This window comes from Cydia pomonella, chromosome 9, assembly GCF_033807575.1.
Source record: "Cydia pomonella isolate Wapato2018A chromosome 9, ilCydPomo1, whole genome shotgun sequence".
In the NCBI taxonomy this organism is placed as follows: Eukaryota; Metazoa; Arthropoda; class Insecta; order Lepidoptera; family Tortricidae; genus Cydia; species Cydia pomonella.
In genome coordinates, this window is record NC_084711.1 from 15,172,661 (window position 1) to 15,189,106 (window position 16,446).

The 16,446-nt window shown below is 36.4% G+C and overlaps 3 protein-coding genes across 3 annotated transcripts in view; 2 read left to right on the forward strand and 1 right to left on the reverse strand.

The window, feature by feature from the left end:
- LOC133521460 (ecdysone receptor) overlaps positions 1 to 16,446 on the reverse strand; it is a 378,815-nt gene that overhangs the window by 322,363 nt on the left and 40,006 nt on the right. The window lies entirely within an intron of this gene.
- LOC133521001 (uncharacterized) lies at positions 8,357 to 9,322 on the forward strand. The gene has a single exon (XM_061855723.1). The coding sequence runs from the start codon at positions 8,357 to 8,359 to the stop codon at positions 9,320 to 9,322; it is 966 nt and encodes a 321-aa protein (XP_061711707.1).
- Positions 13,107 to 16,446, forward strand: part of LOC133521466 (uncharacterized) — a 520,259-nt gene continuing 516,919 nt past the window's right edge. The window contains exon 1 of the mRNA XM_061856440.1: positions 13,107 to 15,443. The gene's annotated coding sequence lies outside the window, so the exon portion shown is untranslated. The remainder of the gene's footprint in view (positions 15,444 to 16,446) is intronic.

Consider the following 16,446-nt stretch of genomic DNA (forward strand, 5'->3'; position numbering starts at 1 on the left):
TACTCGTTCATAAAGGTGATGTTTGTTGACGAGAGCTAGAATGTCATGTCCGCCATATTTTTTACTGCACGTGGTGTTCTTTTAACGCGTGAGAAAAAATATGTTTTAATATAAAAAGTTACTGTTTTTTGTTAATGATGGGTTTATTGGTTAGTTTATCTATTAAATTGCGTTATATTTAAATAGAAATATCAATATTTAACTTATAAATTGAGGAGGTTGACCACTGGATACCACTTTTTTACAAAAAATCCAGTGCCCAGCCTCCCGCGGCTGACCTTTGGGTTATTAGTTATTTTTTTTATTTTCGATCTAATACGACCGTTAGGACCGTTACATTTACATTTTCAAATTTAGTTACGCATGTCTCAGTCAATTTAAAGTAAAACCCAGTAGTCAGCCGCATTTGAAATAACGTTTTAATGCGGCTGACCACTGGGTTTCACGGATCCACTACTCAGCCATTATCTTCCTTGGTACGTCGCTGCCAAATATTATGAACTTTAACTCATTTAAATAAGGTTCAAAAGTGTATACATACTTTTGTTGATAAATATTCCAATATCTAACGGGCCCCTGCACGGGTTTCACCAGCATTTAAACCGATTTTAAAAATAATGAATTCTATTAAATAAACAGATTCATTAATAAAAAATAAGAAGATAAATACAGTGTTTATTAGTTTGCAAGAATAATTTTAATCACCTATGGCCTACAAATTTCGTGGCATGAGAATTGTACTTATAAAAGTATAGGTACCTACCTATACTCTAGCTTCCTACCTAGGAATGATAAATATTATAATATCGTTAACTTTAATACAAATAATAGTGTTTTTTTAATTCATTGTTATTAATAGTTTATAAAGGCTGAGTACTGGGTACACAAAGGCTGCTTACTGGATTTTAGAGGCTGACTACTGGAGAAAAGTGCCATTTTTTGTTTAATCTTAATTATAGATATTATAAAGAGGATTGTTATTTTTTGACATACTTTGTTTTAAAACTATAATAAACAATTGATCTAACCATGTTATGCGTTTATTTATCCGACTAATCCTGTAGAAACGTCGAGAGTACAAACTTTAAAAATGCGTTATAAGGCTGACTACTGGTGCCTTTACCCTATAATAATCATTTTGGTACCAAAACTGATGTATGGAGTGAGCACTCTATTACTTCTTATTTCTCTTTGGCGTTAGCGAACGTCCCCGTGAAAATGTGTTTTGAAAACGGAGTCCTTCGTTCATGACACCAGGGAATCTCGGATATATACCTTGACCCAACAGTTCGAACCTATATGCTATTGATATTTTTTCATGCAATTTAATTTTGTTCTTAATTCATAATTCGAAATTTATTTGAAATATTTACAATGATTATATGTATTGTGGTATATTTTTTTATACTACGACGGTGGCAAACAAGCATACGGCCCTTCTGATGGTAAGCAGTCTCCGTAGCCTATGTACGCCTGCAACTCCAGAGGACTTACATGCGCGTTGCCGACCCCAACACTCCGCACCCTGGTTGAGCTCTGGCAACCTTACTCACCGGCAGAAACACAACACTATGAGTAGGGTCTAGTGTTATTTGGCTACGGTTTTCTGTAAGGTGGAGGTACTTCTACACTTCATGGTAATGTTGACATATTGTATGCCGATTAAAAGTAAAGCATCAATCCTATTATGTTTTACAGTCGCCAATAAAATGGAACGGCCAATGCGCTCTCAAATATCTAGTCTCAAACATCTATTGTCAAGGTATTAGAGTGCGTGGTCAGTTCAGATATTTTTGAGCACCTCGGTCGCTCCGATATATCTGATAGTGACTGTAATACGTCAAAGAGGTTGTGATATAGTTTTCACATATAAAACTGTTAATGTACAATTACCCAGTGGGAGCCAAATAGGCATGTTTTACGGTATCCAAGCTCTGTAAATCTATTCTCTAGGCATAAGCCCCATTGCACAAAAAACTGATCAAGGCCGAAGGTCACATCACGTTGCGTGTCAATAGACACCCTTCACCACTGTTTAGCCCCCTCGCTAGGGAAATCAGGCGCTTATCTCATCTAAGGGCAAGTTTCGCGGACAAGGGCGCAAATCCCGAACTCTCCAAGCGTATTACGATGCCAAGTGTATTGAGATTTCCACTTACGCTCGGGTGAAGGTTTAGAGATGTTCAGTTTCCATGCTAGTTAGTTCGTATACCTAAACAAATATTTACGGCTTCCGTGAATTCATCTGAATCTAAGCAAAGCAGTTTCATCTTAACAGTACAGTCGTCATCAGATTTTATCATATACCGGAACGGTCTAGGTGTTATCAATAGCTTACAGCATTTTAAGTCCAAACCTTAATAAATGGGTATAGTCAAAGTATTAAATATAGACGTGGACAAAGTTTCAAAAATATGTATAAGCTACCATAATGTATGGGAAATAAGGTCGTGTGTACATATTTTTGGCACTTTGTCTGTGTCAATATTTAATACCTTGACTGTACGTATAGTGAATTTACATTCCGATAGTATTAAATATGCTCGGTCACACTGGTATTACTCATATTTACATTTTCAAGTTTGTGGGGAACAGGAATTACTAATTTAATTATTTAAATAGCAATAATCCTAAAGCAAGCAGCTTAGCAGATCTTGCCACTATAATCTAAATGGTTCAGTAGTAATGCCTTAAGACATCCTGCTACCCTGGATTGTAATGATGTATAATGATAAAATGAATTAATTTAACGACTCCCGGGAAACTAAACGAAACTGTTCACCCATCCAATTCAATTACGAAAGAAAATAGCAGCTCTACAGCGAAAGTTCCACTTTCTTATTCAAATAAACCTTCAGACAGAACAAAGGCGGGCTATTCATTAAAATAATCTAGCGCAACTTGCACCAGTCCCGGTTTATGATAATACGAATGGCGACGTATGAAACACCGAGACTGTCAGCAGTTGCAACCATATTGCCCTGTTTAAAGAAGAACAGAGTCTATATATTTTCGTACAGAAAGACTACTATCAAATTAATATATGGCACCTACAGATCATGAATCAGTAATTCAGTCGTTCCCTCAATGCTGAAGATGAAGTGATATTATGTCTTTCTGTTGAAGACCAGATTACTTAACAGGCTTTTTTGCCAAGCGTGTGGCCTCACACAGTTTCAATTGCATGGGTAGGTGCAGTAATATGGGCATACCATCTAGTAGGGGGAGTGACCGAGCCTTCAACTTACCCGTCGTTATAATTCTCTCCAGACTATTCGGGTAGTGACGTGTAAGATGTCTGAAGAATGTGAGTGGTCCTGGTATTTAGTTGACAACCAGCGATTTTGCTTATATCATTAGTGTGAAGGTTGGAAACCTTCAGTCTTGTGGTAGATAACTGGCAACGATTATTTGAATTTAGAACTATCGCCCTGCTAAAGGAATAATGATCTGCAGGCGATCATTCGGCATTCGAATGGCAAGCATCTGAGTTAGTCGATATTGATGTAATTCGTTGTTGAAGAAAAAAATATCATAATATATTATCAGAAACCTACTTTGAGTGTTTACATTCTCCACCTCAGATAGACCGTATCTCTTTTACATTAGTCATGATTCCTCTATTACTAGTGATACCTCTCTTGGCTCTCTGGATTAAATAAGTATTTGTGGAAGATTCCGCATTTTCGCTTTCTTACATATCGTCATACATGCTAACGTCAATAACAATGTTTCACAGCATAGCTTCGAATCTCAGTCCCCACAACTACGTTCAAAGAGTTCTAGTGGATGCTCATTCTGTTGCGGGTCGGACTGAAGCTCTGAGCAGCGCGCAGCCGAATATATTCGAAGAAGTAAATTAATTTCCATTAGAAGAGGCAAGGATAATATTCCCTTGATTGAGCTAGATGGCTAGACTTCATTCGTTAGCGACACCGGATGTAATAGACCCATATACCGGACGCTTTACTGCTAATAGGAACCTAACTAATGAATATAGATTTAATTAAATCATATCTCGGATCCGAGCGTGTTCCTGCACACAGACTCGTTAAACTCCTCGGGTAAAGTGTAGTTTTTAAATTAAGGTAGCTAAGACGGTATCAAAAGATTAAATATTTATAATGTCGGTCGCGGTATCTTTGAACCAGTTAATTTAACTATGCTCCTTGAAAGTTTGAACGTTTTGCATGTTATGCACGTATTAGTTTAGAAGGAGTTTGTGGGAAAGGTGAAGATAAGTTTAATTAAGACAATATACATTGCGATGCTATTAGTTTGAACATCAGATAGTAATACCCGAGCTCAGTAAATAAGAAAAAAGTTAAGGCGATTTTCATACAACAGCTTGGATTTTAGAGTCTAAAAAAAGAAAGTTAATATGTAAAGTTTAAAAAAAAGGTAGGCGGAGACTCTATGGTATGACTTTCCGCACGTCCGCAGCCAACTAAAGCCCAAGGGAACAAACCTTTTGAGTTAGTAGAAAACTGGATAATTCCCATAATGCACCTTTTCTGTCGCATTCATACCTGTCTTCATACTACAACTTAAAATACTCAAAGTCAAGTAAACAAAGCCAGATTTAAGCTCCAGATGTCATTCGCTTGTCTAATATTTGCATCACTGTCAAGTCTAATTGGATTTAAGATCACATTGTGAAAAGCAAAGATTTTGCCAGATATCGAGGGCTTTGCAAACAATGATGAAGATGCAATGCTTTATGTAAAAAAGGAAAATATCGCGGGAAAGAAAAATACTCGCTGAAAGGGTTTAACACACAGATATTTGTATAAAGTTTTTACTTGATACCACATGCTAGTTAATATTTAATAGTCTTTCATTCTGCATAGTGATGTTAATTATAGGCGTAACGACGGCTAAATATGATGATTTGAACTACGAACAAACGATTTCTACGTGCCTGGTTTAGAAATTCTAAGAATCCAGTCAAATTTTGTTATTCTATTTACTCTGCATCGTACTAAACAGTTATGGTAATGATTACGTACGTGTCTAAAGATACAGAAAAACTTAAGCTGACCATACACGGTACGGTTTACCAGAGACGTGATGCAGGGTATCCATATGACGTAGCATGCGTGGGATGAGATAGTTGTGTGTGAAATGTAAGCCTGTAGAGGAAGAAATTATTACGAAAGCTTATAACGTGGGAAAAAATTATAATAGTGTGCATGCATTTCCCGATTTTCAGTTTACTTTGAAGAGTAACTGCACAAATTACCTTTATTTCCGATGTTTCGACGGAGATTACACACTGATGTATCAGCAAAATTTCAAAACAGAGATTTGTGTAACTGTCCGACGAAAAGTCTATGAAAAAGTTGGCCGGGGGGGAGGGGGGTTTATATGCCTGTTTGTCAGCGACAAGTTATAAAAATAGTACATGTGCAGGGGTAAATGAAGTTTTGGAAACGAGGGTGGTAATTAGGGAATTAAAGACCCGAGTTTGCAATATTCTTACCCTTACGCACAATGTTTTTCATCACACTTGCGAAGAAAAAAACTAAATTTTAAACAAAATAATTCTTAAATACGGTGACAAACATTCGTCCGCCATATTGTCATTTCTTGACAGGTCAGGCATCGAAGGCACAGACTACTATGACTACAGATAACTATGTAAAAACATTTTAAACGGCTATTAAATAAATAAATAAATAATATTTTTAAACATAAACAATAACATTAAATTATATTCAGTACTTTAAAAGTAAAACATATTTACGCTACTTTGTTTTTCACAATCCATAATTCCCACAGGAACAATATAGGCTTTTGTCCTTCAATACACCTGCATGAAATAAGATTGTTTTGAGCAAGTGTGATGGAAACCTTCAAATTGATATCTTTGTCATACCGGAACGTGTATAATCAGCTTTACACAATCCAACCTTCGTACCCGCAAATCGGATAAAGACTGAAGTTAACCTTGGTTCGACGGGAAATCTCAGCAGATGCAGACTAGTTTAATACAAGTTGGATAGTTGTCTGGAATCTCGCCGGTTTGTAATTAAGAAGTCGGATAATGTAGATGTTCTCCTGCCACGATAGTTTCAAAGTTGCTTCTGGAAAGCTATGTAAGTATAAGTAATTAGCTTTTTGTTTTACATTTTGCTACAACGTATTCATAGAATTTCTTTGTTTAAACATATTTTTTAAAAGTTTATCTATCAGAGAGTTTCCAATCATTAATAACTCTTTTTCATCTCGGCGTCGTTCCGGATGCATCCTCAGCTACTATTTGATGATACCATAATATTTTCAATAAACGCATCTAGCTAAAAAATACTCCATTCCAAAAAGTTCTGGTAAATTGATGTGCGAATTTTACAACAGAAAATTAACCTACACCAAATTGTAAAACACACTTAAGAATTTTAGTCAATTCTTATTACAATTGGTAGATATTATACATTCCAATTCCAAAATTTTCACAAACAATCAGTATTCACTTTTTTGCCAAGCGCTCTCAAGTTTGTTTTTGTCGCCAGTGACATATCACTTCCTTTGTTCCCATCCGTCATTTGTTATTTACAAGATCAACGGGTCATCGAACTTTTAGCATCATCTTACGGTAGCAATAATGTGCAGTTTTCGATGTATTCTTAGATAATACGAAATAGCACTGTGAGTCAGTCTTTAGTCAAGGACTTCGTTACGAGGTATACTAACTAGTGGCATCTACCGACGTTATTTTAAAACAAACACACGAGCTAGGTTATTGTTCTAACCGAGTCGTAAAAATAAACAGGTGCAGTATTTGCATTTGCATGTTTAATTTCATATATGATTATTCCAAAAGATTATAATAAAATGTTCATAAAAATAACAGAAAACTAAACTCATTCTGTACTACTGTATAAAATTGCTAATATAAATACATTATGTGCATATTCCATGAACTTAAATTAATATTGGAGGGTTATGTGCATGGCTAAATAGTTCTGGCTCATATGTCACTTTAACATACTTTTATTCAAAGGATGACTTTTGGTCGGGTTATTTATAAAAATATCCAAAACAATATTAGAATTATCATTCATAAATACTCACATAGTCACATGTATGTAATTATAACAAATTAAGTGCCTACGAGGATTGCGGAAACTGTCGAATAAATTAAAGCTGTCATTAGGCTGAAATAAGGAAAATTACGTATTTGCGCTAAAATTGGCAGTCAAATACGTCATCCGGTGCCAACAAAAGCATATCGTAGTAGCAGCCGTGGTGAGTAGCAGCCGAAGAAGGCCCGACAAGTTTCAAGGTGGAGCTTGGTCCAAGATAAGAGGAGTAGATGACGGCTTGTTGTTGAGAACCTGGGGGAGACTCAGGAATGGACGTCTTTTGGCTAATATGATCAAAATGGTAAATGTGCGAAAAACGAAAACAAAAAAATAAAATGTAACGGACGATAATAACTAGCCGACCAAAAAGGGATGAGACTCGTTAGGTATATCATTGTGCCGGTTGCCAGCCGAGCGGACATGTGACATGACAGTCAGATTTGCGACATTCACGGATGAGTGCCGATGTCGAATTCGCTTCGATAAGGCCGGTTCCGAATATTGCTCGAGGATGGACGAGTCTCGTTTTCGGCAATCCAGTATAATGTGAGCTTGAGGGCCATTATTTATATGCCTAATCAGGGATCATTCTTATACCAGGGCTGACGATGAGGTGACGCGATGGGAGTAACAGCCAGGGCTTGATCCGAATATCCGCTATTCCACTATCCAACCCGATGAACCAAAGTCTTTCTTTGGCAAAAGATCGTACGCGACATATTTCTCGTATTGAAATCCATCGTTTTGTTAGGTATACCGAAGAAGTCAATAATCGCAGAATAATGATTGACAAAGATTCAGTACTTAGTATAATTACGAGTATATGTCTATACACACGACTAAATCCAACTGAACACGACTGAATTATGCATTTAAAACCCTAAGGTTAAAGGTACACCTTATGTACCCTTCCCACTTTTATAGTATCATTTGTATACGCCTGTTCTGAAACTTAAAGTCAACAAGCCCTGGGATAGACTGTAATATATTTATGTTGTGTTATCATTTTTCTGCGCGCACCGCTCGATCGAGTTGGACGTGTGTCAGTCGTTTTCTACAATATTAATAAATTTATATTTTGAACGTGTTACTAATAGCGACCTTAAAGCAAGTGATCTGTAGTTTAAAGTGCTTCGCATTGTGCTGTGACTTACGCTATTCTATCAACAATAAGTGCAACTAGCGATAACGTGCGGCTGCTCGGTACATACAGTTGTGTTCTTCATCTCGCTTCTGCACCTCTTTCGAACGACTCAACAACCACTCTCAAGATGGGCGAACCGCGCTCCCCTCAAGTACCGCGCCACGGGTCTAATATAACTGGTTCTAACCCAGATCTATCCACATTCGACTCGACGTCCGACCCACAAAATATAACGTTGCGTAAAAGGAAGATTTCTGCCTTAGATTGCGAATTAACTCAAGAAATCTCTCAAATCAGAACTGAAATGTCAACATTTTTAAAAGACTTCAAAACAGCTAATGATGAATTCAAATGCACCGTGAGGTCGGATCTCGTGGAGATTAAAGACCAAGTGAAAACAATTTCCTCAAAACTAACCTCAATGAGTTCGGAGCATGAGAAATTCAAATCTGAACTAACTGAACTGACTAAATCTATGGAATTTCACTCGAAATCCCAGGATGATTTAGTACTCAAAGTTGAATCGTTGTCAACAAAGATTACCAACAACGATATTGACATGGAATTAGCTGATTGTAAATCTCATATTGCTGGATTAAAAATGGAGCTCAATATCTCCCAACAAAGGGAACGAATGAACAACCTGGAAATCGGTGGAATCCCAGAAAAAAATAATGAGGATCTTCCTGCTTACCTACTCGCCATTTGCAATGTCCTGGGTGTAGCCATCTCAAAGGACGACATTATCCACATTCACCGCGTTCCCACATACTTACCTAACGTCCCAAAAAACATCATCGCGAAATTAAGGACACAATTATTAAAGGACACCATCATATCAGCCATCCGAAAAAAGAAGGGTATCTCCACAACGGACATCGGAATAACATCACTTGAAAAACCGAGGAAAATCTTTGTAAATGAACACCTAGCCCCATTTTTCAAAAAACTTTACAAAAAGACCCGTGACATTGTGTCAAAATCTGACTTTCAGCATGTGTGGGTGAGGAACGGGAAGATTTTTGTTCGAAAAAACGACAATGCGCCATTGATAAATATACAAGATTACAAAGACCTAGAAAAAATCAAATGATTTTGTTACCGCTCATAGTGCTAACTTATAACACTGGTATTTATTTTAACACAAAACTGAGTAGGTTTAGATATGCTAATTGTTCTTTAAAGTGTAGAACTAGTACGCGTTTATCATATTTTTACACATTCACACGCACACACACATTGTTTACATTCCTCACTATATATATTTTACGCCTTAATTTACATGGTACTGAGTATGTAAGCGCTCTCTTTTTGTTATTAATGCATTGTTCACGTGACCCCATTATATTTTTACTGATAATAATATCCTTACGCACCCAGATTGCACTTGGAATTCTTATTATGCGTATTCAAAGTGATACCTAATAACAATATCTCACATAGAAACCTTTCCTTTTTATATCAAAATGTACGCGGCCTCCGCACTAAATGCCTTGATTTATATAACAATATATTGCTCAATGACTATGATATATTATTATTTTCCGAAACATGGTTGCAAGACGATATATTAGACAGCGAACTCTGCGATAATAGGTACACAGTATTTCGTCAGGATCGAAATCTTTTACTAACAAATAAAAAAACGGGCGGTGGCGTGATGATTTGCGCGCGGAGGGAGCTCGGTGCGGAATTATGTAACGATTGGAATGCAGCGTCTACCGAGTCACTTTGTATCACGATTCCCTCTCATAAAATAAACTCCACAGGTAACTTGCACATTGTTATCGCATATGTTCCCCCGGACCGTAATGAGCAACCAATATACCTAAACACTATTAAAGATAATATGGAATGCATTTTAAATACTCACCCGTCGGATAATTATATATTAATTGGGGACTTTAATTTAACTTGTCTTTTGTGGAGTAATAACTGCGAATATACGCTCAGCTCTGATACTTGTTTATTAAAAGATGCTGCCTTGGAATATGTCGATCAAATTTATTTTCTAGGTTTAACACAATATAACTTTATTAGTAATTCTGAAGGCAAGTATCTTGATTTATGTTTTAGCAACTTACCTTGTACTATATCTAGATGCGCACTACCAATAATCAAAGAAGACAAATATCACCCATCGTTAAATATTTCTGTTTTAGACCTACACACTTTGCCTTTACGCGAAAAAATACAACCATATTTAAATTTTTACAAATGTGATTACAAAGTAATTAACGATTATTTAATATCAATTGACTGGAGCGTTATTTTAAATGCTGCCAACGTTGATGATGCGGTGGATTTATTTTACAATATTTTATACAAATGTTTTCACTTACATATACCATTAATCAAGCGACCTAAGCGAAAATTATCCCCTCAGTGGTATAGTCCTGCACTGCACAAAATTATTAATGAAAAAATGAAAGTACACAAAAAGTGGAAAAAGTATGGTAATCCTCGTGATTACGATGAATTCTGTCTCCTTAGAAGTAGGCAAAAACGGGTGCAGGCTCAATGCTTTGATAATTTTAAATCTAATACTGAGAGGTTAATAAAACATTCTCCTAAACATTTTTGGAGTTACGTAAAATCTAAAAGGGGTGGATCTAACTACCCCAATAAATTTACAATTGGCAACACTGAAATAACAGATGGTCAAGATATTTGCAATGCCTTTAACAAATTCTTTGAAAGCGTATTTGTACCTCCATGTAACTCTAGTACTCACTGCTATCGGCCCCCCAATCCATACACAAGTGATGAAATTGTTAGCTCTGTGAACGTCTCTGAACCTGTCGTATTAAAGTTACTAAGTTCACTAAACAAAGATAAGGGTGCCGGCTGCGATGGCATACCATCAATATTCTTGGCATCATGTGCTAAAAGTCTTGCCTTACCTATTACATTGCTTTTTCGTAGATCACTAAAGGAGTGTGTATTCCCTACAAAGTGGAAACAAGCTCAAATTGTTCCCGTTCATAAAAAAGGGTCGAAATCTTTAATCACTAACTACCGACCTATATCGATTCTTAATTCTATTAGTAAACTCTTTGAAAAGTTAATCTTCGATATAATTTGCCCCGTTATAAAACGCGGTATCCCCGATTCTCAGCATGGTTTTCTTCGTGGTCGTTCTACCGTTACCAATCTTGCTCTGTTCTCCAATTTCGTTCTTTCCGAAATGGAAAATGGCGGTCAGGTTGACGTGGTCTACACGGATTTTGAAAAAGCATTTGATCGTGTAGATCACGACATCCTCCTCCACAAGTTAAATAACCTAGGGATCCACGGCGACCTTCTTCGTTGGGTAAGTTCTTACCTAAGTAATCGTTCCCAAGCTGTTGTTGTAGGTGGATTCAGGTCTAACTATATTTCTATTCCCTCTGGGGTGCCCCAAGGGTCGCACTTGGGCCCTCTTTTCTACAACGCCTACATTTATGACATAGGCCAAGTAATAAAACACTCTAAACATCTGTTATACGCGGATGATAAAAAGATTTTCCTACGCGTGCGGTCAGTCGATGATTGCAAACTTTTACAAAACGACTTGTATAGCCTATTGGATTATTACACTGCAAATAGAATAAATATTAGTATCGAGAAATGCCAAACAATAAGTTTTACCAGAAAAAAAAACCCTATCGAATTCTCATATCATTTTAATAATGTACAAATAGAAAGGGTGTATTTAGTTCGCGATTTAGGAGTTTACTTCGATAGCAAAATGTTATTTTCAAGCCACATAGACACAATTGTGACTAAAGCTTACCGTAATCTTGGCTTTGTTATCCGCACATGTAGTCCTTTTAGATCTCCACTTACGTTACAAGTTGTATTTAATGCTTATGTTCGCAGTATACTTGAATATGCCAGTCCTATTTGGTCTCCATGTTACTCTATATATAAAGATCGCATTGAACGCATACAAAGAAAGTTTGTTAAACATATGAACTACAAATGTATGAAAATTGCTATGCATACTTCGTATAAGGAGAAATGTAAAGCTTATGGTTTACTTTCGCTGGAGGATCGACGTCTCCTGCTGGATATGGGGTTACTTTTTGATATCATTCGTGGACGTTTGGATTGTTCTGAAATTCTTAACTTCATTTCCCTACGAACACCCTTACGTCGCACAAGACATACAGCATTATTAAACATACCTTACCATTCTACCAAATATGGTAAAAACTCTGTCTTTGCACGCATCTCAAAAATTTACAATAGTAAGTTCAAAGATATCGATTTGTTTCTCGGATCCAAACACTTATTCAAATCTAAAATAATAAAGGTTGTATCAGCTGCTAGCCGGGGTAATCAGTAGAATGCATTGTATCGGTAACTTGCTATGGTATAAATGAGCGTTTCTACTCATGGTATCTTAATCAACTTATTATATAACTAATTAAAATTATGTAATTACATACACACACACACACACACACACACACTCCTATATATATGTAGACATAAATATCCGTACTGGTTCTAGACCTAGCTTACACATAATATTGAAATATTGTTTTATAATGTATTGCCTACCTCAATATTCAATTCAATAATTAATCAGAGTAAAAAAAAAGGTTCTTTTATATATTTGTTTAGCTAATTGTGTCTCAGTAAGTGCTCAATCATGTTCACTAATGTATACCTACTATTCTGTAACTACCTTCTTAACTATTTACTTATATCAAGATTTGACCTTGTGGATTACTGTAATTGGCTTTATACACTTAAAATTTAAAATTGCACATGTAATTATTATAAGCTGTTGTAATCCTGAATAAATAAAATAAAATAAAAATAAAATATTTATAGATTGATTGACTGCTAACAGCTTTTTGTTGAGAATTCTGGGAAACTGATGAATGGATAGGGGTCCACTATGAAAGGAGGGTTGTGGGAAGGGATTTTGAATATTATTTTAACGTAAAGCAGAACTTAAAGATAATAAATAGATTTAAGAGTACCTGAGAATAATTATTAAGCATAAAGATATAGCCAGGGTTAAGGTCATAAATATGTATACGGACTACTGTCTGTCACATACAAAACCATGTGGTAAATAATGTATCGCGAGTAAGTAACTTGATAAATGAATCTAGAGATAAAAGCCCGAAATATAAAGCGTTAATTACAGCGTCGGTGTTAGTATAGAGACAGATTACCAAGAACAACTTTATTAAGGGTTAGATTTAAATAAAACGAGCATGAATGTTTACGAAAACCTTTTGGAGCGTAATGGGGAAAATTACGATTCAAACGTTCCTTACGTGATATTAACACGTTAGTGTAACGAACAGTAGGGTAGAAAAAATGATCGGAGCGATTACAATAAGTATTTATTTAGTCACCTGCAATAATTTACGGGATGAATATATAGGTGATACTGAGCAAATCTTATTGCTTTTGGTAACTGTAGTTACCAGCTGTCGCCCTTATTTTATTATAATAATAGAAGTCACTGAAAAATATGAAGCAAGTGAGTGGCTATGGGACCAACCATGAAATAGCGAAAAAAAATTGGCTTGACATTTTCTATAGGAGAGTAACTTTTTTTCGCGATTTCTTGGTTGGTCACATAGTAAAAGTTGCTATATATTCACCCCATAAATTATTGCAGGTGACCAAAGGAACAACCTGTATATAACAATTCAATTGCGAAAACTAGGAATTCGCAACGAGTGGCGATAAATTAAAATACGACCGAAGGGAGTTAAGGTTAAGCTAAAGGACTCCTTTTTGAACTAATATCAATGATTAATTTAATCATGCGACTAATTTTGACAGAGGACGCTACCAATAATGCTCTCAAGTATTAATTTGGTAACAAACTGTGTGTCGCTTTACTGCGGTATTAATCTCATTTCTCGAGCGAGTATCAACATGTCCTAATTTTCCGCCAGGTACCGCCAGTAATTTGATACGCGAACGGTTTGCTATTAACTTTGAACTTCTGCGGTCAATAGCTGGCGCTAGATGAGAAATTTTGAGTTCACACGAAGCTTTGATATGCTGGAAGGGAGGGGATTAGTAAACAAGGTTTCTGATTATAGAAATGAATCGCTACTTGCATAATAGATCTAAAGCGCTCGGTTGTTTTGTGCGGATATCGCAGCGTTAAACGTATGCGATCAACGCAATGCGTTTGACTCGTTTGCTTTTCGAAAAGTTAAGCTTTCGTTACTGGATATACAATGAAATTCGCCAAATAAACCCTGAAATTTCAGCCAATAACGGTTCAGAACGATTGTAAACAATAAAACTGTCATTGCCGTAGTTGTGTTTCAGTTTTTAATTGCAGATTGGCTCGTAGCTGGGTAAGGAAAGTGGGTCACATTCACATCCCGCTATGACGGCCTGGGTTCCTGTTCCCATCGCTTCCCGAGTACGGGCAAGTCCAGGCCCCTGTTTCAGCACTCTGACAGTTGTGTCTCACATTAACAATTCACCGTACATTTCCGCTCCAACAACTAAACATTCATGCAATGGATCGCCATTACTTACGGACCCAGATTTTTTTTTATTCGTAATAATAGCTTCTCTGCTACCAGAGCACTTTGCCAACGTCAAGTGTTTCAGATATATATACCTAACAGTAAGTCGTCGATATTCAGTCATCCGTCGAGACATTCACGATGCACTGGACGATAGCTGGCGCAGCAGTACATAGCATAATGATGTCCAAAGAATTGTACAGGACCCAGAGTTGTACAGAAAATTATCAGTGTGTGGTTTCAATTGTCAAGTTGATAAAAAAGATGCCAGGGCTTAATAGGCGGAACGGTGACCATAGCCAAGACCAGAATCGTTTATCGACAAACGCTAATGGAAAAATTAAAATGCATCGCAATTGATACGACGTAACGTCACGGCATCGTTTTCATATATATTTGGTTAACGGTTCCATAAGTTACGATTGGGATTTTCTTAAAACGTGACAATTTACTTGAGGTCAGGTAACATTGGTTAGGCCAGGAACGCGGATTGTCCAAGCTAACAATAAGAATACACGGCCCGATTTAACATCAATATGACACAATATGGAATACGGACGTTGTGGTAGGTTTTGTATGGTAATCAAGTCTCTGGGGTGATTTAAGTTTGTAATAGAAACAGTATAGGGATTGTAATAAAATAAATTTTACTCTGATCTATTTTTAGTAGATAGTTATTTGTTATCGGTCCTATGAAATAGATTCACCGCTGTAACCTTGATATTTTGCAAAGCTAATTTATTAATTTGCACCCCGGTAGGCCATTTATTCATGAGTTGGTCATTCTTCTGAGTTATGAATATTTAATATAATTGAAATAATGCCAAATAATTAGGTTATATTTGTAAGCTAGTGGACTAGTTAGGATAATATGTAACGAAGAGATTTTTGGATATAAACTTTGCCATTGTGTGCGTCGTAATCTCTAAACTATAAATCTTAGATGAAAATCAGTAAAGTCAGATACAAACCGAGATTGAATAATAAACGGAAACATTGGTAAATAAACTACCTTTCAATCGCACAAGCTTAGATAGACGGGTTGGTATCGGCCGTAATGATAGTTGTTTCTTAGAAAGACGATATGGGTAATCAAGAGAATCATTCAGAGAGATACAATCTCGGAGGACGCTAACAGCAAATGTCATCGTTAGTAGGCTCTTCTTATGTAATGGAGTATATTAATTAATAATGTTTCTAATGCGATCGGAAACGTGTACAGCAAAATATATTTTAAATGTACTTTCTAGAAGAAGTAGTTATTTGTGTGTTTATACAGTCAGCGTCAAAAGTAGCGTATCAGACTATGCCTCAAGAGATACGGAACAATTTAACTGCTGTAGACACTTTTGAACGAGAACTATCGAGATGTCTAATCGAAAAGTATTCGACGGTGGCAGATATATTTGGGGCGTTTCATACGTTATTGTATTGATGCTGACTGTAAGCCATGTCGGTGGTGGTGGTATACACTCATTAACATACAAAAAATATCGGATCACTTAACAAACGACTCAACTATTGGGTAAATTCCAAGTGAAGATTGCATAAATTTGCTACAACAACCTCAGACTGTTAAAACTCATTTAGTCAAGAAATATGCTTTAGTATAGTAAGTCAAATCATGCATTTTAGTCAGCCGGTCAGTGTGGGACTGTGGGTAAACAATACAGTGTTCACTGTCTTTTGTGAATCGGTAATACTTGCGTACGAA